This window comes from Actinia tenebrosa, unplaced genomic scaffold (assembly GCF_029948245.1).
Source record: "Actinia tenebrosa isolate PJP-AT-01 unplaced genomic scaffold, QUT_ActTen_1.0 PGA_scaffold16__25_contigs__length_10494907, whole genome shotgun sequence".
In the NCBI taxonomy this organism is placed as follows: Eukaryota; Metazoa; Cnidaria; class Anthozoa; order Actiniaria; family Actiniidae; genus Actinia; species Actinia tenebrosa.
Genome location: NW_028292576.1, coordinates 3,139,134 through 3,166,009, shown reverse-complemented (window position 1 = coordinate 3,166,009; position 26,876 = coordinate 3,139,134). Strand labels below are relative to the sequence as shown.

Here is a 26,876-nt window from a genome sequence, read left to right as displayed (position 1 = left end):
GCCATTTTTATGCCGCCATTTTTATGCCACCATTTCTTATGCCGTCTTTTTTTATGCCGCCATTAATTCTTTGTTTTCTCGTGTTGTTGTTCGTTGCTTTTTAATGTTTTTTATCCCTCTATAGTAGATTATGAATGGTTTCCTGTAATAACTCACTTTACTAATGTATTTTTTATTCTCATTACAGAATATTCTAGCTACAATCAATCACTAACAAAAATATTTTAATTCCATACACGATATTTATATTTATATTAAATCGGTGAAGACTGGTGCTCATAAACATCTAAATGAGGCTAGTGGTTCTTTATATTCACCGCACCTTTTACGATAATGCGCTTTTTTTTTAATATGAATTATTTTCGTGAAACCAGACGAAGTTGGACTTGATTGATGTGAAACAGTCTATTGTTTATGAGACCTAGACAAGTGAAGTTTTCCCTTTTGATGCCTCTAAAGAATAAAGTGAATTGCAGGGCCGGTAAATATTCACCAACAATCACTTCGCCTTTGGCGAATATTTGCTAGATATATCTGGTATTTGGTGGCCATGATTGCTTTTCTAAATTCTAAAAAATACATTTTTTCACAGTTCAAATATCACCTGGATTCGAGGTTAAGCCCGTATCACGTGACTTTTAAGAATCGTCAATTTTACCAAAATCTTGAAATTTACGATATTATTAAACTCAGTCCCCGATTGACCCAGGTTTTAAAACTACACGATAATGATCAAGGGACCGATTTTTATACGAATGTATTAAATTTTCATGGCAATGAAGCTGATTTGAACTCTCTACTACTAACATCTTTCTCGAACGCTTTGTTGATATAGTTGTTCAACGTTAAGCTTCTCGAAGACGATGGACCTGATTCAGTGCTAAATCTCCTCCTTCTACCCAGACCTCTCTCGATCTGGAGTGGTCGAAAAGTACTGGGTTGGTGTATGTCAATTTCAGCCTCTGTCGTCACAGCTTCGTTTGTTTGCCCTGTTGCAATGGCACCTTCGTTTGGGGAAGACGTGCAGCGGAATTCGGGGCTTGGTTGATTTGTTGGATCATTTGGATCGAACTTATGGTTAAGTGTTGTGTTTCTAGATTTAGAAAATGTCGTCGAGAACGTCGCAAAACGAGACCATCCACAGAGGCGCCTAACATTTCTCTTTAGCTCGTTACGAAAAGCAGTAATGAATATGAAGTACAAAAAAGGATTGATGACGGCATTGACATGAGCCAGAAGATAAAAGAGCAGCGGTACTATTGTGGGAAGACAGAGGTATGTCTGATAATCAAAAGCGATGAGCATGTGATTGATGTGGACTGGGAACCAGCAGATGGCGAATATGATCACCAAGGTGATGAACATTTCTACAAGGGGACGGTTTTGCCGCTCGATACGCCGTTGAAGTGACTCGTTCTGTTCGGTGACACACGTACGAAGTCGCTTACGAAGCTCGCGTATAATTATTGCATACATGATTATCATGAGGAACAAAGGTATCCCATATGATAGTGCAAACTTGATAAGCATCTCGAATTGTGTGCCTAGTACGTCTTCGTCTGGGTCGTTTGTCCAGGAAGAGAAACAATAGGCCTGACCTTTGACCTCAAGCACCCTGAATTTATACAACTGAGGCGACGCCAACAAACACGATGCAAACCATATACCAGCAATGATAACCAGTGTCTTAGCACGTGACAGAGGTTTATAGGTCATGTGACATACAGCAAAGTATCTGTCGGTTGTTATGGCAACGAGTGTTAAAACCGAGACGAAAATAGACACTTCGACGGAATAATAGATAAGCTTACAAGTGATTGCTCCAATGGTACCGCCAATCCATTCATTGCCGTAGAAGAAGTAGATCCAGTGAATGGGAGCCACGGTCAAGACATCGATGATGTCGGCACTAGCCATGCAGATAAGAAAGTAGTTAAACACGTTGAACTTCATTCTAGAATTCGTCCGAGCGTAATTGATGACCAAGGAGTTTCCGGTCACAGCGAGCACTAAAACGAGGCTGTAAGAGATTGACAAAGCCACGGCTGTCGATTGGCCGGGTGGTGATGATTGACAGCCAGTAGGCTTCCCTGTGGAATTTTCAGGACTGGTGTAGTTCATGTTCTGAAAAAAAAAAGCTTTTATCATATTGAGTATATTACAGCTGCAAGTCATGTGTATCACAGCCGGAGAATTTGTACGAGTGAAAGCGGATGTATTTTTTCAAACCTCGTATCGAGCTCGAACCACTGACGTTAGCCGCACACAAAGGAAAATTTCCTCGCGCTGACCATCAGTTAAAAAAACCCGTGTATTATCGCTCTGTAATTGCGCTCGAAAAATGGTCGTGATACACGAAAATTGAGTGCGTCATATAATAAAATACGATCCCTATCAAGTTGAAAAAGGAAAAGATATTCTCGACTTTCACATCTCCATAATCCTTTGCGTCTTTGGGGGGTAACCAGAGGGTAAAAACCCACTTATTTTGCTGAAGGCTGATCAGACAATGTTGAAAATACCTTGTTTGGTATCCAAAGATAAAATGAAGAAGTAAAAAACAGAAAAAGATAGAAGCTCGAAGACGTTTAAGGTAAATTTTAAACAAATTTTCGTAAGTCAATACATTTTCTGTAAGACCAAAACTCTTGATGATCTGTACACGCAAAAATAACTTGGAATAAACTGATAATCAGTATTGTACAGATAAAAGCAGGTATAGTATAAATTCAATTAAGAAACCTTTCAATTTGGGACAGTTTTTTGATTGGTTACCCCCCAAAACGCAAGGCATTTTGGGGATGTGAAAGTCGAGAATGAAAAATTATCTTATTAAGACAATAATGCGCATGCTCGAAAAAATTATAAGCGGTTAAATGGCAATCGCATGACGAAGAAATGTCGATATACAAATGAATGAAGGAAGTGCTTTGAACTACTGTAAAATTGTTTTGATCGCCCGAGGTCATTTTAAATTTTTGAAGGCCACATTTTTTCATGGTTCAATAATGCCAAGAGGCGATGTATTCCTTCTGTTTAAACAAATGGCTGACGGTTGTCGATAATTTTAAATTTGAACATAGTTTTTAATCTTTGAGCTACTAGACGAGGATTTAAATCAACAAGGATTTCGAATTCTCTGTTCACTTATTTTGTGCAAAATATTTACATGTTCAAGTGATGAAAGTTTTTGTATTGTTAACGCTTTGCATTCTATGCATGCACTTCAGTCATTATCGTTGGCATTTGTGAATATTCCGCCGTGACATTGAAATGTCGCGTCTAGCACTTCAAATACATTTTTAAGATCTTCAAATTTTATCGATACTTCGAATAAGCCTCTGGGCTATAATTCAACTGAAGCCAGAGCAAAATGGGCAAATGAGTCTGTAATCAAGGAACAAATGCAGCCAACCAATTTTACAGATATAAAAAAATGTTTCATTTAAGATTTTTGAAAATATCATTTTGAAAACATCCAACAAGATTAGGGTCAAAAAAAAAAGAAGAACATTAGCAGTTCTAGAGAAATCTAAAGTATGACTGATAGAAATTAATAGGAAATTTGAAAAGGGCCCTTAATTAAATCACTTAAATATCAAAGCTACAATTCATATCAGGGAATTCAGGGAGCTCAAACGGAAATTGATATTTTTTGCTGATTATATTCTGAGATATAATGTTCATAGAGATTCAGTGAGATTTTTGAAAAGGATCATATAATCTGTATCTACTGTTACTTGAGAATATTAACCGTTTACAAGGTTGAAAGAGACTAATGGCCTTACTAGACCAGACAATCACAAAACTAGGTGTGCAAAACCAGATTTATCATAAAATTCAGGGCTGTAACCAGAGGGGGAGCCCTATAAAAGCTTAAGGTCCGCTCATCCATCTCCTTTTTTTTTTTTTTTTTTTTTTGGTTCTGCTTTCTTTTGGTTACCTTGTTTTTCTTTTTGGTTCTACATATTGTGCCTGTGCACCTCCCTGCAAGATCCCTAGTTACGCCACTGAGTTGGTAATAAAAAAAAACGATTAATGGCCCGATTTTATTCGATGTGCACCCTCCCTAAAAGTTCTGGTTACGGCCCTGAAATCATCATTTGAGACACGTAAATATTCTACACAAAATCGAGGCTAAGCCTGAGTAAATGAGTCTGTGATCAAGAAACACAGCGGTAATTTGGAACTCGAAAAGGGTCTATTAAAACTATATCGTCTACTTATTTAGCAACAGTAAGGGGGGCCCGCGGAGAGGGTACCGGGGGAGCCGGGTATTACCCCCGCCAAGTACCATTGGTCGGCCGCGGGTATTACCCGTAAGGTCGCTATGTGTGTGTTTGAAAAGCTCTCTACGGGTTTTATTAAGTTAAAATATTTGTTCTATATACGATGCATGAATGTAAAGAGTTTGTTTATTATAAGAGTATATTTCTTTCCCTTTTTTCGGCAACCATTTTCGGCTACCTTTTCTACTCCCACGCGGGTTTTCCTGGCAGACACATTTTGCGTAGGAAAAGCATCTTTTTTGTGTCCGCTGGTTTGGTAGCAAGCACCAGGAATGTCCGTAGTAGCAATTCCCAGATTTTGGATAGCAAGGGCCGCGAAACAGTGCCTTCGTAGCAAGGGTGTCCACCAGATCGACACCCTCTATCTACGTCGCGGTAGTTGCGCCAAAGTTGCTACGTAGCCCGGTATGCGAAGTCTGTAGAGACCTTCTAAGATCTCCAGAAGTATTTGTGTCGTTCTTTGTTTTCCTAGCATGTAGCTAGCTATGCCTATGGCTATGTAGAGATACATCTATATACCTATGGACCCACGGAATACCCCTATGGATCCATAGTGTTTGTCCATGGAATACCCATATCCGAACCATATTCGTAGATATATATGGCAACACCCAAAATACTATCCGAGGAAGAAATTGCAGGATTGTTGGAAGATCGAAAGAACGGCATGGGGCTGCAGAAGGTAGCCAAGAAGCATGGCATAGGAACACCAAAGATACGCAGGATAGAGCGAGAGAACGGCGTGGAGGTAACAATTCCCGAAAAGCCACCAACTACAGACTTGCAGAAACATTTCCTAGAGGTGCAGGATTCCTTTGCTATAGTCTTGGACGATCTCCAAAAAGCTAGAGAAGAACTCCGAGACGCAAAGGAGGAATTGCTAGCCAGAATGGAGCAAAAAGACGAGGAAGATTCGTTCGAGAAAATAGACGCAGAGGATTTGTCCGACGAAGTAGAGGAAGTATCCACGAAGATAGACTGGCAAATAGCTGGCAATGTGCTATTTGCAGTCGTAGGCATTGCTGCCGTCGTTTGGGCGCGCATGCAACCACCCAAAGTTGTCTACTACAGACATCCAGTGGAGGATACGAAACCGCAGAGAAATTCTAGGATTCCAGAGATGGAGTAGAGACATGCACCAGTCGGTCTTTCTTCTTTGCTTTGGTAGTCTTTTCTCTGCCTATCTTGCAGTACAAAGGCGGCTGCTGCGTCCAGTCTATTTTCTGCTCCTCCAGGAAATGCCCCCAGACAGGACTTGTGGGGATGTTCTACCGTGCAGCCCTCCAAAACGCACTCTGGACATTTCTCCGAGAGGAACAGAATTGTCCTTTCTTTTTTTCTGTACGTGGTTTTGGCGTATCTCCAGCATTGGTACTCGCCTGGATGCATATGTAGAGCCTGTACACATTCTTTGTTTGGTGGCGCAGGCACTTCTAGTAGTCTTTCCGGGTGTTTGGGATATTCTACTTTCCTAGCCAACTCGTAGTACGTATCCAAACCAGGTCCTTCGGGCACGAAGGCAGTGGCTATGTTGTTCTGCCACTCCACCAATATTTCTTCCCCCGGTATGGCGACGCGCATGTTGTCGTTTGCTTCGAACTTTCCAGCCACAAATGCGTCCAGCATTGCTTCTATGGCCCACGCAATGCAGGTTTCTTTGCCTTTTCGCAATGCTACGCGGTGCCCTCTTGCCAACCAGTTGGCATCCAAGTTTCTGGGGATCGCATATCCTAGTATCTTGTAGTCTCCTGCAGGTATTTGGTCCATCCTATGCACTTTGGCCCTAGGCGTCTCTGGGCCAAACGGGCTTTCCTCTCCAAAGAACAATCTACGCAGATTGTTGGTTCTCCTGGAAATCCTATCCAATAGTTTCCTATATTTTTCCAACTCTTTCCCTATTTTCTTCCTGTCCTCTTCCTTCTGCCGCAGCACGAAGTTCCTTTGCTCCAGGAGTTCTGCGTGGTATCGTTTCGTAGCTTCTATCCACTCGTCTCCTTCCAAGTCGTCCTGTATGTCTTCCAGGCGTTGCTGTCGTTTTCTTTTGGACAGGAAGGATATTCTGCGGTCTGTAGGCACTTCTAGTATTCCGAAGAGACTCTTTTCTATGTCTATCTTTTGTGCCTTCTTGGTGTGCCAAACCCACTCTACGTGCTCCGTGGTTGGGAGAAAGTCTGCTATCGTAGGAGGATCTTTGTGCACTCTGGTGGGTTTGTTGGACTCCGCCAACACCGTAGGAGAATCTTTGGTGTAGCAGCGTAGCGGTACTATTTCTACGGGGTCCAAAGAATCTACATCGATGCGAAAGATAGGGCATTTGCGCAAACCAAACTCTGCAATGGTCCAAAGTACGCATTGTTCCCATCTTTCGTTGCCTCGTACTCGTATGCCAGCTATTCTTCCTGTTTCTGCGCTGCAGTACCAAGCTAGAAAGATTTCTTTTGTTTCTTCGCAGCAAATACACAAACATCTGTCCAAGTGTTCCGCGAGCGCCAACCACATGTTTTTGGGTGGTTGTACTACGAATATGTTTTCTAGAGGTTCTATAGTCTCCGCGATAGCATTCGTGTGTTCTTTGGAGAAATCCCTGCCGTAGATGGATATTTCCACTCTGCTGCATCCTCTTTTCTGCACATCTGGGTGCAGGAATGTCCTACGCAGGTGGTCGTTCGGACAATCCACGTACTCTGCCAACTTTGCTCCTACTGGATTCTGCACTTCCTCGGCTTCGAAGTTCGATACTATTTTGTTGTATATTTTTGTACGTTTGCCGTCTTCCATCCAAGTACAAACATGCCCGCCTACTTGGTGTGTATTGTCCAAAATAGTACCCTTTCGTCCACCCAGTTCTCCTTGCATTTCGTAGCCCAGCTGCAACAATCTGCGTACCAAAGCTTTTCTATCCAAAGTACCAGAGAAATCCTGCGTGTAGTCCACGGAATAGATACCATATCCGTGCGCATCTAGCAAAGTAGCAAACTTGGGTATTTTTTCCTCTACGGTTTCTATGGACAATTCCGAGGTATCTACTTTGGCTACGAAAACCGCTGCGGGTTCTCCGTGCAAACTGGACCACTTGCCTGCCATGTGGGAGACGCGATCTACTATTTTTCCTTGCCTGAAGCTGTGTACTATTTGGACATGTAGGAACGTACCAAAGGCTTCCTGTGCCGCAGTGGATATTTTTGAGACCAAAGTCTTCGCGTTTCTGCATATGCGTCCATACACGTCGTTCTCTGCGACAAATCCGTATACAAACACATCGTCTACGAACGGTGGTAGCCCGGACAGCGGCTGCAGGCTGGTAGTACCTTCGTTTCCGCGCAAATAGTCGCACTTGGATATGTCGGGCAGCAGATTTCCATCGTATGCGTTGTCCAACAGCAAATGTGCCAGCACTCTATTCTTCGCACGTATTCCCATCTCTTGCAATGTTGCCGAAATACTCTTTTGCTCTTCCATCTATATATAGGTGTCGAAGGTTTTTGGCTACTACGATCGTTCCTCCATGCAGCGGTGTCGCGACCCCTTGCTACTAGGAGAGGCAAATCGCCTCTACCTACCAAACCACGGGGAATTCTGGTGCTTGCTACCAAACCAGCGGACACAAAAAAGATGCTTTTCCTACGCAAAATGTGTCTGCCAGGAAAACCCGCGTGGGAGTAGAAAAGGTAGCCGAAAATGGTTGCCGAAAAAAGGGAAAGAAATATACTCTTATAATCTTCTATTTGCATTTTTTTTACCACAACAAACAAGCTTCCTTGGTGGTTGGGGCACAAACTTGGGTTTCAAGCACTTTATACAGAAGTCATAAACAAACTCTTTACATTCATGCATCGTATATAGAACAAACATTTTAACTTAATAAAACCCGTAGAGAGCTTTTCAAACACACACATAGCGACCTTACGTGTAATACCCGCGGCCGACCAATGGTACTTGGCGGGGGTAATACCCGGCTCCCCCGGTACCCCCTCCGCGGGCCCCCCTTACTGCTGCTTATTTTTACTGGTGTGTTTCATCACACAACCCTGCTCGCATGATCATTTTGTGAGAGAAACATGTTGTCCTTTATTGACATACACTGGCCAATGACTGATCGATCCTAAGAGCTTCACGATTCATATTGAAATGACACGATAAGCCATGATTTTTGACCTTTTAATCCTCAAACGAACAGAAAATAAGCTTAAAGGCTCAACGAAAGCCGTGATTCTTTATAAAACAAACTCGTAGTGAAAGATAATTAATCCCGCCGCTAATTGAACTAATATAAACTGGTATTCGAAGTCTTCAGAATATCGGAAATAAGAGTCAAAAATACTAGTGTGATAGATGAAGATGTCTGTACAATGTCAACATTCGCATTAGCGTAAAAATGTGAAAAAATACTTAGTAGTTTGCAATATCTCGGTTATTTACGCAATAATTTAACTATGTTTGCCTACGAAAATCCCTCTTATGAATTCTATGAAATGCAGAGGAATTTTAATATCAGATGATGATAAAAAATAAATGTTTTATGGGGTATGGATGGACCTTAGTCTAAAACCAAAATCTTCTGCACTTGTTTACAAATGAGTGCCATACCTGATTTGTTTCCTATACAAACATGTGGAAAAGTGAGTTTGAAAACAATAAAATATAGGTTGTCAATATTCTATGCTTCGCCATAAGTAACTTAAATATATTGACATAAAATATAAATTCGAGATGTGCGCATGCCACAACTCAAATATCACCAATGACGTGCATTATTCCTGCTTAATTAAAAACAAATAGAACTAGCTACTCTTGTACACTGAAAATGTAGAGGACTCCAGAGAAATTACACGAGATTGGACAAAGAAATTTCATGTTATATAGGCTCCTTGATCCAAAAATATCAAGTTATACGTATTAATTATCGAATAATTGTTAGTTGAAATCGTACGAAAACATCAACAGTATGAAGAGATGAAGTCCAGATCAAAGGTTTAGTACCACTCACCTTAACCTGAAAATTTTATCAGTATAAATTTGATATCGGGCCGGCTTCCCTGGACAATCCAAAACAAAGATTTAAATCCTCTCACTAGCTTATAGTAAAGTACTATATGTCATAGGCAATTGAATCCACTATTGAAAAGAATACCGATCGAAGTCTGTGGCTCTTGCCTGAACGAGTGCTTGGCGATTGTCAGTTGGAAGCGCTTTGACATATTTAATACAATGTTAATCCACAGAAAGACTGATGTTGCCATGGTGATGATTGTAAGACAGCACTAATGTGACGCATTTACGAGATATTTGCGTTCAGAAATATATGTCGTGGCGCCTTTAGGTTTTCAATGCAGTTTAATCATTCTACCAAAAGTATTCATGTAAGCAGCTATAATATATTGTGCCACGATTTAAATTGTCTTAATTCTTGTGATGAGTGCTGTCTTAACAGAAGTCAAGATTTATAGGCACGCTCCATCGATCATTGTATGGCTGGCTGGCTGTGCCCTGATTTGTCTTGACACGTTTAGGCTAAGGAATATAAACAGTTGTTCTAATATATCTCTAGTATTTTTAACTCTTATCTCCCCTCCCTTTCATGGCCCCTCCCTCTTTATCTCTCGGCTCATCTTCCCCTAACTTACCTTAATCTATTAATGAATAATTAGTTGTCATTAATCAGTCACTGCGGAAACCTGAATGTACCGACGAGTCGTACTCTCTAATCTTTAGGATCTTTTAACTGTAAATAAAAGGCCACAACTGTCAGATCCACTACAGTCATGCAAACTGTAATGAAATATTTTAAAAGCAGTATATTAAAATACAACACAACGACACAACTGACATTTATAACATATACCTACTGGCATTCTAATTATCGGCCACCTTTTTTGATTTTTAATAGTACTGTTTAATTAACATTTCATATAATGTATTGTTGCCCAATAAATGATTATAGAGTGATTATATTTAACCCGTGAAAAAAAGTATGCATAATAGTTAGTAGTATACTCTACACCCATTGTTTTCTTTTGATTTTATCCACTACTAGTCCTAACTAAATAGTCATTTTTTCTTTTGTGGGTTAAAGAACATCCCTCTACCACTACCACTACCACTACCACTACCACTACCACTACCACTACCACTACCACTACCACTACCACTACCACTACCACTACCACTACCACTACCACTACCACTACCACTACCACTACCACTACCACTACCACTACCACTACCACTACCACTACCACTACCACTACCACTACTACTACTTTACTTAGGGAAGCACGGGTGGCGTGCGCTTCTTATGCGTCGTCTCTCACCAATGCGACCCGAGTTCGAGCCCCGCCGTGCTCGGATTCGTATGTGAGTAGAGTTGTTTGTTGGTTCTCTCCTGTGCTTCGAGGGTTTTTCTACAGCCACTACTTACCACTACATCTACTTATCCCTACCACCACCGCCGCCACTATCACTACTATTACTTTAAATCTTTAATTCCTTTGCAATTTTTTCTTACTCCACACATTTTATAAACCCAAAGTCGTTTTCCCACCGATCTTTTAGTTAGCCCCGTATCGAAGTTTAACTTAACTCAAAAACACCTTGCACTTATGAACTTCGCTATGTGGAGTTAGTATTCCATTTTCCCCATTTATTTCTTGACAGTATTTCGATACTCTATACTTTATAACCCAATATTTTTCTGTTCTTTTAGTCCTACAAACGTTCTACCTACCTCAAAAACACTGGTTACTAATGACCTTCCCTAGTGTATGTGGAGCACAAATACTCTATAAATACTTTGTACCCCAAGACTTTTTATTTTAGCTCTACAAACGTTCTACCTACCTGGAAACTTTGAGACTCTAATGACCTTCGCTAGCTATGTGGAGTATGTCTTCCTCATTTTCTCTTTTTCATTTAGCATTTTTTCAATACTCTACAAATACTCTATACTTTGTAACCCAAGACTTTTCTTTTTTTTCTTTCAAGACTTTTTATTTTAGCTCTACAAACGTTCTACCTACCTGGAAACTTTGAGACTCTAATGACCTTCGCTAGCTATGTGGAGTATGTCTTCCTCATTTTCTCTTTTTCATTTAACATTTTTTCAATACTTTATAAATACTCTATACTTTGTAACCCAAGACTTTTCTGTTCTTTTAGTCCTACAAACGTCTACCTACCTCAAAACCACCTTGAGTGTTTTCCAGCTCTCTTCTTGTTCATTTTGCTAGATTTTCCTCTTGTTATCTTAGTAAAAGCAATGGCATTCCTAATCCAATTTGCGCCCGGAATTCCCCGAACAAAAGCGATAAATATCTTCCCGGCTTGATTAAGGTAAAAAGTTTCGTAAATGAAAAGAAAAAGCAGCGGCCACATTTGATCTCGACTTCACCAACGGAAAGATCGAAGACAAGCTCAGACGAAATTACCCTCAGTAGTTCGAACCATCTTCTTTGATTTGCGAGCCTTTGTTTTCCAGATTATCATATGTCTCTATGAATTGTGCTGCACTACAGGTCTTAACGATTACTTTGGCCAGTGTTATTATAAGTCACCTCTTCCTAGCCAAATCCTTGTATTTATTCCCATAATATTGAAGAGTATAATTTAGACATGCTTATCCCAATATATTTCTATGTGTCATAGGACAAAATGTTTGTCAAGTTTGATTATTGTAGATCATCATAGAAAACAGATTATCAGGCACGAAACTTAAGTAGGAATCAATTAATCAATTAAGAAAAGTAGGTCTATTTGCTCTGAGTGTTATTTCTAGGATTACATGAATAGGCTCGACATTTTGGTTCCACATGTCGCAAGGGAGAACAGAAACGCGTGTCAAATTTAAACAGAATCAATTGATCGGTATAAGCAAGAAACGTGTTCTCGGAACCAAAATGTCAGTCCTAATGGTTTGCTTGAGGTTAAGGTCGACAGCTCAGCACTTGGAGTTGTTGGCCATCTGAGCAAACATTCTATTCACTTTTGACATCTCTAAAGCTTTTGTTCTCTGATAGTACTGCATAATCGGGTGTGTCAACAATCTATCGACGCCCCAACTTTAGTCTCAATAATCTCCTTCATTTTTGTTTCAAACTTGAATCACCTTCAAGTGGTAATTAGTTAAGTTAAGTGTATAGCGACTACTGTATGATCTATGCGATTTAGAGTTGAGTAAATCATAGGAATTTGGGTTAGTTCAAATTCCTCCTCGGGAATTGGGAACTAGCTCATTACTCCTCTGAGTCGCATTGACCAATCACAGTTAGCGTCAGGTCATTATCGGCTTGACGTCACTTTCTATAGACCACAAATAATACTTAAGTGCTTGTAGCACACACTAAGAGTTAGTTCGAGTTCGGGTTCTAGTTCGAGTTTTAGTTCTAGTTCAAGTTCAATTTCCAATTCACACTAAGAGTTAGAAGAGAAGTGTACAGACCAATAGTCAGACGAGTGAAGAAGACAACCAAGCGAATAAAAGACCAGAAAATCCATAAAGGTCTGCATGTGTGTACGTGGGACGAGCTAGTCCGCCCCATCCCAGTCATCGGGAAAAACACCCCGCGTCACATATGTCCTGGGGGGTGATTTAAGTGCGCTTAATTTTAATTGTCCCAAGTATATTCATTAAGCTTTCACTTTGGTTGAGCAAATGATGCCTTAGTTTGAAGACCTTTGATTAATTTTTTGTCAACGATTCAGACCACTAGCTCTACTTTCCTATGTCGGTGTTCCTATAATGTCTGCTGTTTTGTTAATATTATAGCCAGTCCGTTGGAATCGTTAGGGAATTTGCCGGGTTTTTGCCGAAACGTTCATACAAGATAACAACATCAAAAATAAGTCGTTTGCTTGGCTATTAAAATACCGATTCACGTTGCTACAATGATAAGCAATGCTTGAAGGACGAAGAGCAGAAATATGCGGATTCATTCTGATGAAGGCTATCATGCCAGAACATCATGTTGTCAAACAATCTACGCGTTTTATCGGTAATCTTACATTTAATATCATGTCTGAACGCGAAAGCCTTAAAGAAACTATGAAGAGGTTAAAACAATAATAGTCTACTTTCACATGACCTAATTCAGAGGGGAGGGGTGGGGTTACCCAGTACCCACCCACTCAGGAAATGAAATCTATGATAACAATAAGGATTTATTGAATTTGTATAATATAAATCTCAATAGTCCCCTTCACAGTTCCCTGCGCCATCTTGAAAGGTAACCGTGCCTTTGCATCGAAGCGAGACAAACAGTGAGCTTGCAATGATAGAGACGTGTGAATAATTGTCCAAGGTGTTAAAAAAGGTCACTATCATTGCAAGCTCACCGTTCGTCTCGCTTCGATGCAAAGGCACGGTTACCTTTCAAGATGGCGCAGGGAACTGTGAAGGGGACTATTGGGGTATTTTGTCCTAAAATAGAAGGTACCCACCATACACCTCGATTCCTATTTTGGACCATTGTTCTAACTAACGTTGAAAGGCAGATATCTACTAACCATAATTTCTAAAAGCCAAGTTTCATAATGGTTTAATTGTCCAAAGGATTCTTTAGTTTTTTGTGTGTTTTGATTTTCCTCTTTATGGGCTCCCTTTGCTTTTTTTCACTCCAGCAAGAAGCCCAAAAGACCGTGACGTCTTAATCGTATTTATAGGCGTGGCAAAATAGTGCGTGACAGTACTAATTCCATGAACTTCTAGTTTAGTAAGCAGGAGTTTCCCCACATTACGAAATATTTTTCTGGAATAAATTTCGTTTGGTGAAAACGAAATCTTTATAAGACGTGAAGAAAGGTTCGCTCCAGACAATCATCATAATGTCGATTTTCAATGGTGTCGAAAAGAGTCTAATGGGTCTGCAATGTCACTTCACATAGAAAGAAATCCGTCCAGTGCAAATGAATATCGAAAACCTTGAAGAGTACATCGAACAGACCATCCATGGTACCGAAGTTGAATCATACAACCTGATAGGCTTCTACAAAATAGAGGAGAAATCCTACATCGAAGCGAGAGAGCATTTCAATATAAAGGCTCTGGAATACACAAGAACAGAAGATGAGAAGAAAATCGTTTGTCTTGCTTGTCTGGTCTGACTGACCTGGAAGGAGGGGTCTTCAGATTCGTTTATTCAAGAAAAAATTGAGGAAGTCAAGAAGATTATAAACGAAAGAGGAAGTATGAATATTCCAGAAGTTATTACAGAGAAGGCATTTGCTATTTGTCGCAGCAGATTTACTCAAAGAGGCTACCCAGAAGCCTATAGGTGCATAATTAAAGCATTGGTTGCAAGGCCAGACAGCGTGAAAATGAAATTTAACAAAGGAATCGTTTTGAAAGATCTTTGTTTACAAAGCAAAAACCGTTCCTTGTTCGCCTGTTGACAGCGTAGAAGTCGTAGAGATGCAGAAAAATTGGTTAGAAATTAAAGAGAGTTGGAAGAAAGCTAAAGCATCGAATACTATTCCAGTATCTATGCTATGTCCTTGATCGAATATGCAACATTCCTGCATCAGGTAAATAGGGATTTTGGTCAAAGCGGTAGAAAACTAGAGCCGAACAAGCAGAAACAATTCTAGACAAGTCCAATTCGAATGCTGCTTTGATGAAGAAATTAGCTGAATTTTACGTTCACTCTGCCAAGCACAACAGCAAAGTCCTCGAAAAAGCGGAAGGCATTCTTGATAAAATTATAGAAGCGAAACCAGATTGTTCAAGAAGTCTCCAGCTACGAGGGCAGCTATTCTTCGACAAATACAAATTTGCAGCAAAAGAAGACAAAGAAAAGCATGTTTCTATAAGTCATGGAATAATGGTGGTATGAAAGATGTTTCGCCAGCTCTTGACCTTGTCAATCTCTGTCAACAGAAGTATGAAGACACTCTCGAGCCAGCAGCAGTAAGGGGGAACCGCGATTACTTACGGGAATTACATGGGTATTCCCCGCGCTCACGTAAAGGCGTCCGCAGCGGGTATTGCCCAGCGGCGCGATAATTCCCTTACTGCTGCTGTGTTTGCAAAATCTATGATATATATATGCACGAGTGTAAAGAATTTGCTAATGACTTCTGTATAAAGTGCTTGAAACCCAAGTTCGTAACCCCACCGCCAAGGAAGCTTGCTTGTTGTGGTAAAAAAAATGCAAATAGAAGATGACACGTCAGCACAGTGTTACGAGTGTGGTAAGAATATTCGTAATGCCGTACCAAATGCTACCAGAGAGCAGTATTACGCCAATGGAGGTCGTAAAAAAACACCTTATAAGAGAATAAAATACTTTAGGGACTGGATGAGTCATATCCAAGGTTATCGACCGGTATATTTAGACAACGAAGTAAAGAAGAAAATCATAGACCATTTAGAAGAGCAGACCCCGCAAAGTCTACGGAAAATGCTGAAAAAGTTAAAGCTAGGGAAATATTACAAAGCTATTCCCTATCTTTTGTCTGAAATTACCGGCTACCCCATTCCCGAGGTTTCTGATATGACAAGAGCCGAGTGGATGTTTTGTCGGTTGGATAAGAATATTCCTTATTACCCTGACGTAATCTACGAAATATTCCACGAAATAGACCCCAACCACCCCCTGTTAGAATGGATTCCAAAAAGATAGTGGATCTTATGCCATAAGATGAGTAATTAGCATAAATCTTATGGCATAAGATTACGTATAATTTCAATATGTAAATAGAATCCTGTCGCGCTTTTTTCAAAGCAAATATTTACTGAGCGAGCTTTCTTTGAAGTTCTTCTTTTGCTTCTTGGTAGATCTTTTTGCGAGATTCCTCGGAAAGATCTTTTACGACTGTTTTTTTGTTTCTTATGTCCGACTTTAGTTTCTCGTACTTTTCCTCTTCGGCTAAGATAAGCGAGAATTCTACGTCATCTATTTTTCTGTCACGCAAAGCCTTTGAGACAAGGTCGGTAATAGTATTTACTTTAGCCCTTGACAGAGCTATTGTCGTGTCATGTTTTGATATTTTGCTTGACAACTGCTTCATAATGCCCGTAGCAACAGCAGAAACAATACCACAGGCTGCCCCAACGCCAGCCAAAGGAACCCCAACAATTACTCCTGGTCCAGTAAGCGAAGTAGCAACGCCGGAGCCCGTTAACACAACAGATATGGATACTGAAGTTATCGCAATCTTATGTAGCGTACTCCGGGCTCTAACGTATTTCTTCCTAACTTTTTCATAGTGTTTTGTCTGCTCTTCCAAGTAAGCCAGGATTAAATTTGCTTTATTCAGACGAAAGTTTTCGGCATCCTTAGGAAGTTCAGGATAAAGTGGAGGTGCTGATGGTATAACATCCATTATATATACTAATGTACGACGCTTTTGGGAATGATATTGAGGAGCAGCCACATCATGACAACCGGGATTACTGGAATTGGAGGGCCTTTAGGAAAATGTTTCCGCATGAAGACCCTAGTAAGTTTGAGCGCAGACCCGACGGGATTTACTTCAACGGCGAAAGAATATACAGCAATGAGGATTTGAAACCTACGCCTCAGCTAAAGCATCCTAAGATTTTACCACATAAGCCTAAACCCGTGCATGTCGAACCTAAGCCCAGTTGGTCAAAGGAATTATTGCTTGGTACCAGTACTTATCCGATACCCGCGGTTCCATTTAATAAGCACCCAAGTTTGGGCCTATCGTTGAACATGCGGATCTCTAACGACCATTCCTTTTCGTTAAAAGTGCGAGATATCTTCAAAAACGTGCCCATTGTTCATACCACCGCTAAGGAATCTCATGAATGGTTAAGTGGTCCTAACATGCGATACTGGCCACAATAACTGAACTTTGCGGTTTGGTGTGCCACTAGCGGCTGCGGTGTAAGTGCGAATTTGATGAAGAATTCAATATTCATGTTTCATTTTCACTTCACGGTTAGAAGAATACTGCATGAGATGGGAGTTATCGCATTGCCGGGAGATGCTGCGTTCTATCCAAGAGATAACAAATACGACGTTCCAGCCTATGACAGGCTTTGTAAGGAGTTCGGTGTTGTGGGGAAAGACTTTAGATGCACTGCGGGTGCTAACAATGGTCTGGGACATATTTGGGCTTATTGGGGGATTGGCGGACACGAGCTAAGTGATAAGGAAGTTCATGCATTGCAGTTGCGATGGAACACGGGTTATCACAAAGAAACTCACGACAGCAGCACCTTCTTCGAACCAAGTGCTAAGACCACTAAGGTAGTTAGAGACGGGCCTCTGTTCAAAGACGAGGGTGGTAAGTATGTAGGGGCCAATCCATTGATTATCAAGATTACCAACGACGAGCAAACGAAGCAATACCTTAATTTCATACCCCCAGAAGGTAAAGGACTAACTAGAGCCGGCCTTGCTCGTCTAAACCGCAGCATAGAAGCTTACGTGTATTCTATCCTTGGAGCTCAGGTAAATACCCGATCTAGCATAATTGGGAATACTGGTGCCGCAGAAGAAACGCGAGCTGAAGCCTTGATCTTATTTGAAAGTTCAATCTTGGAGGGTGATATTAGCAAGGGCGTACAGCGTTACCAACTAGCTATACAAAATTCTAAGGCAAGGTTGGACTATGCAGTAGCCCCGGGCTGTTGGTTAATGCCTAGTAATTTATCCATGAATACTGGCTCCGTTGTGGGTTATAACAACAAACTTCAACGAGCTACTAAGGATATGAAGTTTGGGGTGAATGACGTGAACTCTGACATGACCAATGGCATTCCTCACTTCGTAGAGAAGCCAAAAAAGGAACACACAGAAAAACCAGTAAAGAAGGTGCATGTACCATCAAAGAAGGTCCTGCCTACGATACCTGAGGAATATGACCATAACTTACTAAAAGCCGGCCTAGCCATCGCAAGCATTGGTCTGAGCTATTATATATGGCGATGAACAACCCCTACGTAGCTGGAGTAGATTGTGTCTATACGACTTACACAGGCGAGAAAAAATACAACCAGGCATCTTGGGTTGATGTTACCGGGATGTCCGCGGATTTGAACTACTCAGGAAAGAAGCTGATAATATGCAGTATTTGCATTGGTACGAGCAGCCATGCCAACGTAGGCTTCAGGTTCCTGGATGACAGGGGCATACTGCAGCCTATGCGCGTGAAGACAAACAACAGGGAGCCTGCGCATTTCTCCGTAGAGCCCAACCCAGCCAGCGCCGAGAATCTATCGGTTTGGACTTTCCATATGGTTGCTGATTGCCATGGGAAGATAAGAAGCGCGAAAGATGACGAATTCTTTGTAGATATCTTAGACCCTAACGAGTTATCCGGGCATCTTAAGTTCTGGCATAAACAGTTCTCGTCTCGCGAGACTCGACGAGCGAGTACTCAGACACTCCTCATACTGGATGACATTGCCTGCGGGGATGATGTAAAAAGGCGCACTTCCGAGTTAGTGAAGCTCGCCTTTAGCGGTAGACATGACAATATTAGCGTTTGGTTGCTCTCGTAGCAGCTTACCAGTGTCTCTAAGCCTTTTAGGGAAAACATAGGCTCCCTGGTCGTATTTTATACTCCAAGTAAGTCTGACCTGGAAATTATCTTAAGCGACTATGGCGGCGAGATAAGCAAGGAACAGTTACACGAATACATGCGGCATCTAAAGACGCACCAACATTCCAAAATAATCTTCTCTTTGAGGTTTCCGTACGAGGTAAAAATCTCCGATCTTTAACTCCTAATGTATATGGAGATTGAGCAGTTGATAGATGAAGTCCCCACACAGTTAGACGAAAGTAACCTTAAGGAACAACTTAACATCCTTGTGTCTTCTGGGAAGTGCAAGGAAATGATAGGCAAGGAACTTACCCATGAGCAGGTTAATAAGTTGTCCGAAGAGGAAGTAAAGAAGTTCCATAAGAGGTACGAGGCTGCCCTTGCAAGTATGACCACGGACGCCGTAGCAGACTCCGCTATCCGACTTGCCACCAAACTCCTTGGACTTGCGCTGCCCATAGACGACGTGGAACAACTACGGAAGGACATAGGAGATGACTATGTCATATCCCAAGAACTTAAGATAACCTGCGGGTGGTTGTCTTTGAAAGCGACAAAAATAACTTTACCACTTATTTGAATCCCCCCATCAAAGCCTATAAGGTTCGGCTGGTTAGTTGCTCTTTATACAATTCTTGGTATAATTTAGTCAATGGCATGGTCACCGTGCATAAGGGGTCTAACAATTATCAAGGCGAAATGCTACCCGATGGACATTACACGCCAATCACCCTTGCTAAGGAGCTCGCCAAACGCGGTTATACTCTCACCACAGGATTGCCGCACGAAATGACCCTCAAACATAATCTACCAAACGATTTCTCGGTAACCCTAGGAAAAGCTGATGCATTGGGGTCTTTACTAGGTGTTTCGGGTAAATCAATCACCAACACGGCCATACCCGTGAAATGGAAAGTCGCATCCTCTTACGAAGTCTATTGCGACTTGGTTCATAGTTACAGCAATGGAAAAAAGTCTTCTCTTATGTCCAAGTTTCCACCTAAGGGTAACCCATTTGACCTGGTAGAATACACCCCCATTTCTTTGTGCTATGACTTGTCTCATTTGGTAGAAAGCATAAACATCACCATTAAAGTGGACGGAGAAACGGTGGATTTCAACGGACGTAAGATCAATCTTGTCCTGGAATTCATATAATGGGTCGAACTCAGGACAAACTTAAAAGGATTTACTATGGGCCCGAAGGCTATTGGAGAGGAGCGTCGGCTATCAAGAAACTTGCAGCCGCGGCCAGGGTATCAGAAGTAACGGCTAAGAACTGGTTAAAAAAACAAACCCTCTGGCAGGTTTACCTCCCCGTGCCCAAGTACATTCCCAGGCCCAGTTTTACCGTAAATGCCCCCAACGAAGTTCATCAGGCAGATTTGCTTTTCTTACCGCACGACAAGGTGAGAAGAAAGACCTATAGATACGCTTTGACCGTAGTTGATATCGCAAGCAGATACAAGGACGCCGAACTCATAACCAGCAAGGATTCTGGGGAAGTCGCAGAAGCCCTAGGTAGGATTTATAAGCGCGCTTTGAAATGGCCCAAGCTGCTGCAAGTGGATGCGGGGACGGAGTTCATGGGCGTGGTTACCAAGACCCTGAAAGACCACAGCACCAAGATTAGAAGAGCCGAAGCCGAGTACCACAGGGGTCAGAGCATCGTCGAAAGATTCAATAAGACCTTGGCCGAGCGCCTCTTTGGGTACCAGTATTGGAAAGAGCTGGAAGATCCCTCCAAACGCAACAGGGAATGGACTCAGAGACTTCCCCAGGTCATCGCGGCTTTAAATAACGAGGCGGCCAGGGCTACGGGAATGAGACCTAAGGATGCTATGAAGAAGAAACACGTGGAACACAAGTCCTACGTCAGAAGTTCGAGGGCGGTCGGACTGAAGGAAAAAAAGCTCCCCCGCAACATAGTGGTCAGATACCTCTATCAGCCGGGGGAACTCGAAGGTGGCAGTAAGAGAGCCACGGATCCTAACTGGTCTCTGGAAACGTATGAGATTTCGAAGTCCGTCACCAAAGAAGGGCAACCCGTGTTGTATTACCTAAATGGCCCAAGTCGTGGATTTGTTAAGGAAGAGCTGCTCATAGTTCCCAAAGACTCAGAGTAGTGCTGCTCCACGCGCCCGATTACACTCTAGGCATGTCAGTCTTACATTGCCTCTACAATGCCCGCGTTTATTATTTATACGATCCACGGAGAACTGCTGTTCGTCATTCGGATCAAACCTCCATAGTAGCGGTATGTTACACTTAGCGCAGCGTGCACCTTTCTCGTAGATGTCGTCCACACATAAGTCGAACTTTAACCCCTTTCCTTCGTCGTGGCGCTTGTAGCGAAGGAGTTTCTTAGCAATGTTCTCCTTAGATACGTCCTCTGGCGTCTTATCGTAACGCAGTTGCGGACCCCAGGCTCTTTTTAATTGTTTGGCATATTCTACACGACTTACGGCGGTGTAGATAAGGTTGCTCCAACACAGCCGCTGGTCTATGATCCATAAGGTTTCTTTTATGGTAAGCCCCTGCGCGCTGTGGACTGTCATGCAGTAACCTAAGCGCCAGTCTGGATGGGAGGTTATTTTTTCCACCTTTTCTATGGGCACCCAGGCTTTATCGTGGGTAACTGCGTTCTCTAATTGAACATTCGTGCCTGGTACTAAGACATCTCTTCTTTGCATGCGAGTGTCACGCGGTTTATAACAAACGGGCACCAAATGACTAGGGAACCGCTCCTGGTGTATTCTCAGTAGATCTTTTTGTATGCGCGACTGTGCTGCGCGTTTACTGCTTAACACCAAATCCTCAGGATGCCAAGAATACAGGAAGTCTTCGTAAGACTTTGCTCGTACCCTCTTACGTAACACCTTAGATTGTTCGGCGTCGCTAAGGCCCCTTAATTCTGCCTTTAATTTCCTCACTTGATCCTTGCTACGGTAGTCTGCGTTAATTTCTTCATGATAGTCTACTATTTCTTTTAACCATTCATGGGGCATTTCTCCGGCTATAGGAGGTGGCTGGAATGGATCCCCGGCAAATACAACTTGGCACTTTCCGCGGAGAAAGTCTACGAACTCCTGCAGGATTTCTAGCGGCACTGTACAGATTTCATCCCAAAGTATCACGGGAGGTATGTCGCGTATCGCTTCCGGCACCCACTTTTGGCCATTCCAACGAAAGAAGCTGTGGTAGGTTTGTGCGTCGTGGCCCATCTCGCGGAGTTCCCTTTCCAGACGGTGCGTTGGAGTTAGCACCTTTATCTTAGGAAAGAGTTCTAACACACGCGTCGTCTTACCGCTGCCGCCCGTACCGTAGAGGTAAGAGAAGCGTTGGTAAGAGATTGGGTCCGCAACTGAGGGCAGTGGCTCTTCCGTCGGCGTAATGGAACCGCGGGTATGCTTGCCGTGATATTCCACGCGTGCCCTCCACGCCTTTATCTCCTCATCTTTGACGCGCCATTGACCACTTTCTGCGAGTTCGTCGGCTGTATAGAATTCTTTCATCTTTTCCAAGACGCTGGGCTTCACGTATAGGGAATCCGTGGCTACGCGCGGAACGTCCTCTTTGTCAAACCGCAAGAGCATTGCGAGGAGGTTGATGTGCGCGTAGGCAAGCATGCTGGCGCGGAGGTGGTAATACTGCGGTCGATGGTCCTGGTAGTAACACAAAGCATTCCATTTGCGTTCTTTTTGCTCGGCTTCTATGAAATAGTCCCATTTCTCCACGGAGACCATGGTTCCTTGGTCGTGGGCGCGTTTGATAAGGAAACTTAACTCACCTTCGTCTGTTATTAGGCGCCTTTGCATGTGTTTCTCGCCTTCTTTGGCGCCCTGGGTGAACTTTCCTATGACAATTCGGGCGGTGGGGTTGTGCTCCGGCAACCACTTCGTGTAGGCGCTATGGCAGAGTATGGCTTCATGCGCAGTGTACGTGAGAAGTTGGCGCTCTTCAAGGAATTTTAGCAGCGGTATGGGTATCCATTCTTTTTCCTGCAGGTGCTTGCCGTACCACGCGTAGATTATGGGATGTAAGCCCTTTGCTAACTTCCAGGTAGTCAGCCTAACAAACCCCGTAGCTGGGGCGTCGTAGTGGCCATCTAAAGACACGCGAAAGAACTGTGAATCTGGATGGCCGTAGCGGTCGTAGTATTCCTTACAATCGCCGAGGCCTTTGAAGCTGGCAGGGTAGCAGTGCTTCATGTCTAAGGAGACGTATTCGTCTTCGTCGTACTCCATATTCCAAAGACCACCATGACCATGTTCTACGCAGGCTTTGGCTATGTCCTTGAATTCCTTAGGCGTGGGTTTCCAGCCGTTTCTCTTCTTCGCCGCTAAAGAGTCCAAGCTGCGAGAGCTGAGGACTTCATCTGAGAAGTCTTCACCCAGACTTTCACAAGCACTTCGAATGCGTCGGTGTTCAATTTCGGGGCGATATAGAGTACCATCTTGCGTCATAAACTGACTTCCTTCTGAATCCATCAGCCAAATGGAGTTCTCGTCTATCAATTCTACCAACGGGGAGGATTGGTAGACCTTTGTCTCTTTCTTGCTGCGGAATCTTAACTCCCTCCAAGCGTGTCCATCGTGCTGGTAGATGACTATAGGAGCTCCTTTACCTCCATACTTATGAGTCCCGGGGTAAATGTCCCCGTCTGTTATGTCTTTCACATGTATTCGCCTCTCTAAGGCGGTCTCTAACTTCTTAATGTTCTCTATAGTTGCCCCAGCCCTACGAGTAGCATCTTCCCATTTTCTTATGGCTTCTTTTCTCTTTGGGGTTAACTTACCACCACGAGAGGAATCCTCAAAGAATTCCCTCACCAACTTGCCCACGCAGTTACCGGGATGTCTCATCGGCCTGAGTCTTCTAACGTCCGGCTCTTCAATCTCATACGCGCCGTAGATAACTACAGTAACAGGATAAGCAACTTTATAGAATAACGCGTCTATTCCTACCAATGCTCCAGGCCTGGTGTGCTTGTTCAATACAAACAAGTTTCGCTTACCTGACGCTCGAATAGGATTACGACCCTTTTCTATTACCCAATCGCCATCTAAATACTTTATGAACGTCAATTCAAGACGGTAGTTACCTTCTGGCATTAAGTCTATTATCCTTTCTGCTCTTTCCTCATTCATAGTTTCATCCGTATCTCCTTCCATAAATGTCGTGAAGGCGAAGTCAGCATCTAAACGATCCAACACCTGAGTTCGCAGCTTGCGTACAGTTTTGTTTTGAATGCGCGCGATGTTGTCCATCTATATCTAACAAATATTTTAGCCTACGTTTACGACCTTACGCGGACGCATCCAATATTTCAACTCACAATTTCACATGAATGGGAAATAAGTGGACAAACCCACTCCTTCTCAGTATCTTAACCTTCGTTTACGGCACAAACACAGCAGCAGTAAGGGAATTATCGCGCCGCTGGGCAATACCCGCTGCGGACGCCTTTACGTGAGCGCGGGGAATACCCATGTAATTCCCGTAAGTAATCGCGGTTCCCCCTTACTGCTGCTCGAGCCACAACTCGTTCTAGATGTTGAAATCCTCTTTAGGGAATTCAATGGATACATTGACAAACTGAATGATTCCTCTAAGGCACTTGTACATGAAGTTAATGGCGCGTTTTTGAAGGCTCATCACCAGGTGCTTGTGCTATCTCATTTCAAGATGTCATTTCAGTGTCACCCGGTGCAAGAGGACGAACAGCCAAAGCATCCTCTATGGGACCTTGTAAGAGATCTCACTTGTTCGTCAGAGGTAAAGGATCATAGAGAAGGGTCAAATACACTTAAATGGATGAATGAGCTGCTTGCACGAAGAGATGCATGAAGAAATACAAGAAAATTGAATAAAAAACTGGTAACGAACTAGTACTGCAATGGATTATGGAAAGAAGTTATAAACAACTGATCTGAGGCAAAACTGAGGTGTAATTTTTCTCTTGAAGGTATGGATTTATAAGCTACCAAAAAAACAACGCTAATAAACTAATAACTAATAAACGCTTGCTAATTTTACATAATAGAATCACAAGAATATATATAGCTTGAATAATATTAACAATTTTTACTATTATTAACATATAATAGGTGTAAGTGTACGACAGCCAAAGGAGCTAAAGCTTTCTAGTTGGCTGTCGTAATTTTCATTTAGGGTCAAAAAAGAAAAACAATAACTCGTTTCTATGCTTCGCGTATCCTCGAGTTAAAAAAGAGAAAAAAAGAAAAAGAAAAAAGAAAAAAACAAAACAAACGAGGCTACAATATTATAATAATACTATAATATTAAATTCAACAGTATATATGTTACGGCTGGGGCAATCTTTCGAGGATCCCCGGGTCGGCCGTGTTAGAACAGCAAATCACTCACTGGGATTCCATCATTCAATCACTGCATTTATTAGAATCACGTAAAGACTGGGTAAAATACAATAAGGTATATCTGTATTAGTTAAAAACCGCTTACAAATAGAAAAATGTGCTTGATTAGGGAATGATTATGCAACACGTGGTCTAGCGATACTTAGAAATGAATGCTCAGCCGACTATAGGCAGTTTATGCTGAAAAATAATAATATTGATAATTTCTTGTAGGAGAACTAAATATAATATGAGTTACATACCTCTGTGCTACTTGGCCGGATAGCAAATTAGTTAATATTCTAAGGAGCTTCTTTCTTAGTTTAACTTTCCTTCGGCACGCTACATCAACTTATCACCCAAATCAAACTATCAGATTACGGCTATGTGATACGAGCATAATCACTGGTAAATCATTAACAATATAGCTTAAAGTGCCTATCACCCTTTTTTTTTTTTTACTTTTTTATATCCAAATATAAGCTATTCTAAGAAACGTGTCGAAAGAATTTTTTGATTCTGACCCTTCTTTCTATTTTTTTCGAGCGGTCAAAAGTGCGAAAATAGGCATTTCTTTGACTCTGGCCGCGTAAAATGATAACCTAGAGGACTGGGCTGTGACGTAAGAGGAGTAAGTTGGGTTTAGATGTTTCCTCATTCTCTCTAGATTTCACTGGTATTTATGACCAATTTGCCGTTTATACGCTTTCAAAAGACCTCATTTTTCTGGTTAGAGGATGTTAATTACTTCAGACTTCAAGAATGATATTATTTTTGAATTATTTTAAGAAAAAGAAAAGCAGCGAGAAGTTAAACGCAACCTAGGGAAAACCTCATATTAGGCTGTCACGCTCAGAATCAAGTGTAATAAATTAGCTTCAAAAACTTATAGATTTCACATACAGTAACTCTGAGCACTACATGTACCTACACCCTTTAAGTCATAATTTTTTTAGCATTATTCTTATTAATATCTGATGTATTTATGGATGAATATGTGAGTCCGTGCCGCGCAAAATTCTTCCAGGTCGTTTCCAAATCAGAAACATCAAATGTAAATAACAGAAACAATGAAATAACTCCAGGTAGTTCACAAAATCTTTTTCAATGTAGATGGCTTAACAGTTTTCAAAATATCTAAACATGAATTGCATTATATATTTATACTGTAGTAGTTCAGTCGAGGAACTACATGTAAGGGTGCGTGACACTTCGCATCATCAGTCTACTGTTACTCTGCAGGTCAACATGGTTTCACTTCATAGTCAAATATAATATTTTCTATTCTATCAGTTTTCTATCCTGTCTCACAGTATCTAGCCATACCTATCTTTAAAGATAAAACGATCGTCTATTGAGGGAAATTCGATAAAGGTAAAAAATCTGAAGAGCATTCTACGGTAGCAAATAATTAAAATATTGTGAATAGTAGTATTATTGTGTCAATCGTACGGGAATTTTGTCTCAACCATTCATTACAGCCCTTTTAGCAATGCACCAAATACTTCTTAAGAGTTTAATAACCACTGAAATGTTACCACAATCACCAAAACTGTTTTATTCTTTAATAAACCGGGAATAAATTCCCGATCCGGTGCGAAGACGACTCAGTTCGAGCAATGGCAAGTAAAATGTTACCTGTTATCAACTTCGGTTCCCTATAACGACTCTAGGAATTTCCAGGTAGGAATTTCTATCT

The 26,876-nt window shown here is 41.8% G+C and overlaps 1 protein-coding gene across 2 annotated transcripts; it reads right to left on the bottom strand.

Annotated features, from left to right (window-relative positions):
- Nucleotides 1-203: 203 nt before the first annotated feature.
- On the bottom strand, nt 204-11,885 carry LOC116301941 (apelin receptor A-like). Of its 2 annotated transcripts, XM_031711114.2 has the most exons (3): nt 11,465-11,885; nt 9,914-10,011; nt 204-2,124 (listed from the first exon to the last, which is right to left on the bottom strand). In XM_031711114.2, the coding sequence occupies exon 3, from the start codon at nt 2,119-2,121 to the stop codon at nt 769-771; it is 1,353 nt and encodes a 450-aa protein (XP_031566974.2). In that variant the 5' UTR covers nt 2,122-2,124; nt 9,914-10,011; nt 11,465-11,885; the 3' UTR covers nt 204-768. The 2 variants fall into 2 exon arrangements, with proteins under 2 accessions (XP_031566974.2, XP_088887076.1); XM_089030950.1 differs by lacking the exons at nt 9,914-10,011; nt 11,465-11,885 and adding an exon at nt 9,277-9,454.
- Nucleotides 11,886-26,876: the final 14,991 nt, after the last annotated feature.

What these genes read in the sequence shown, in the direction of transcription:
- LOC116301941 (XM_031711114.2), bottom strand. Translation starts at nt 2,121, where the DNA reads ATGAACTACACCAGTCCTGAAAATTCCACAGGGAAGCCTACTGGCTGT.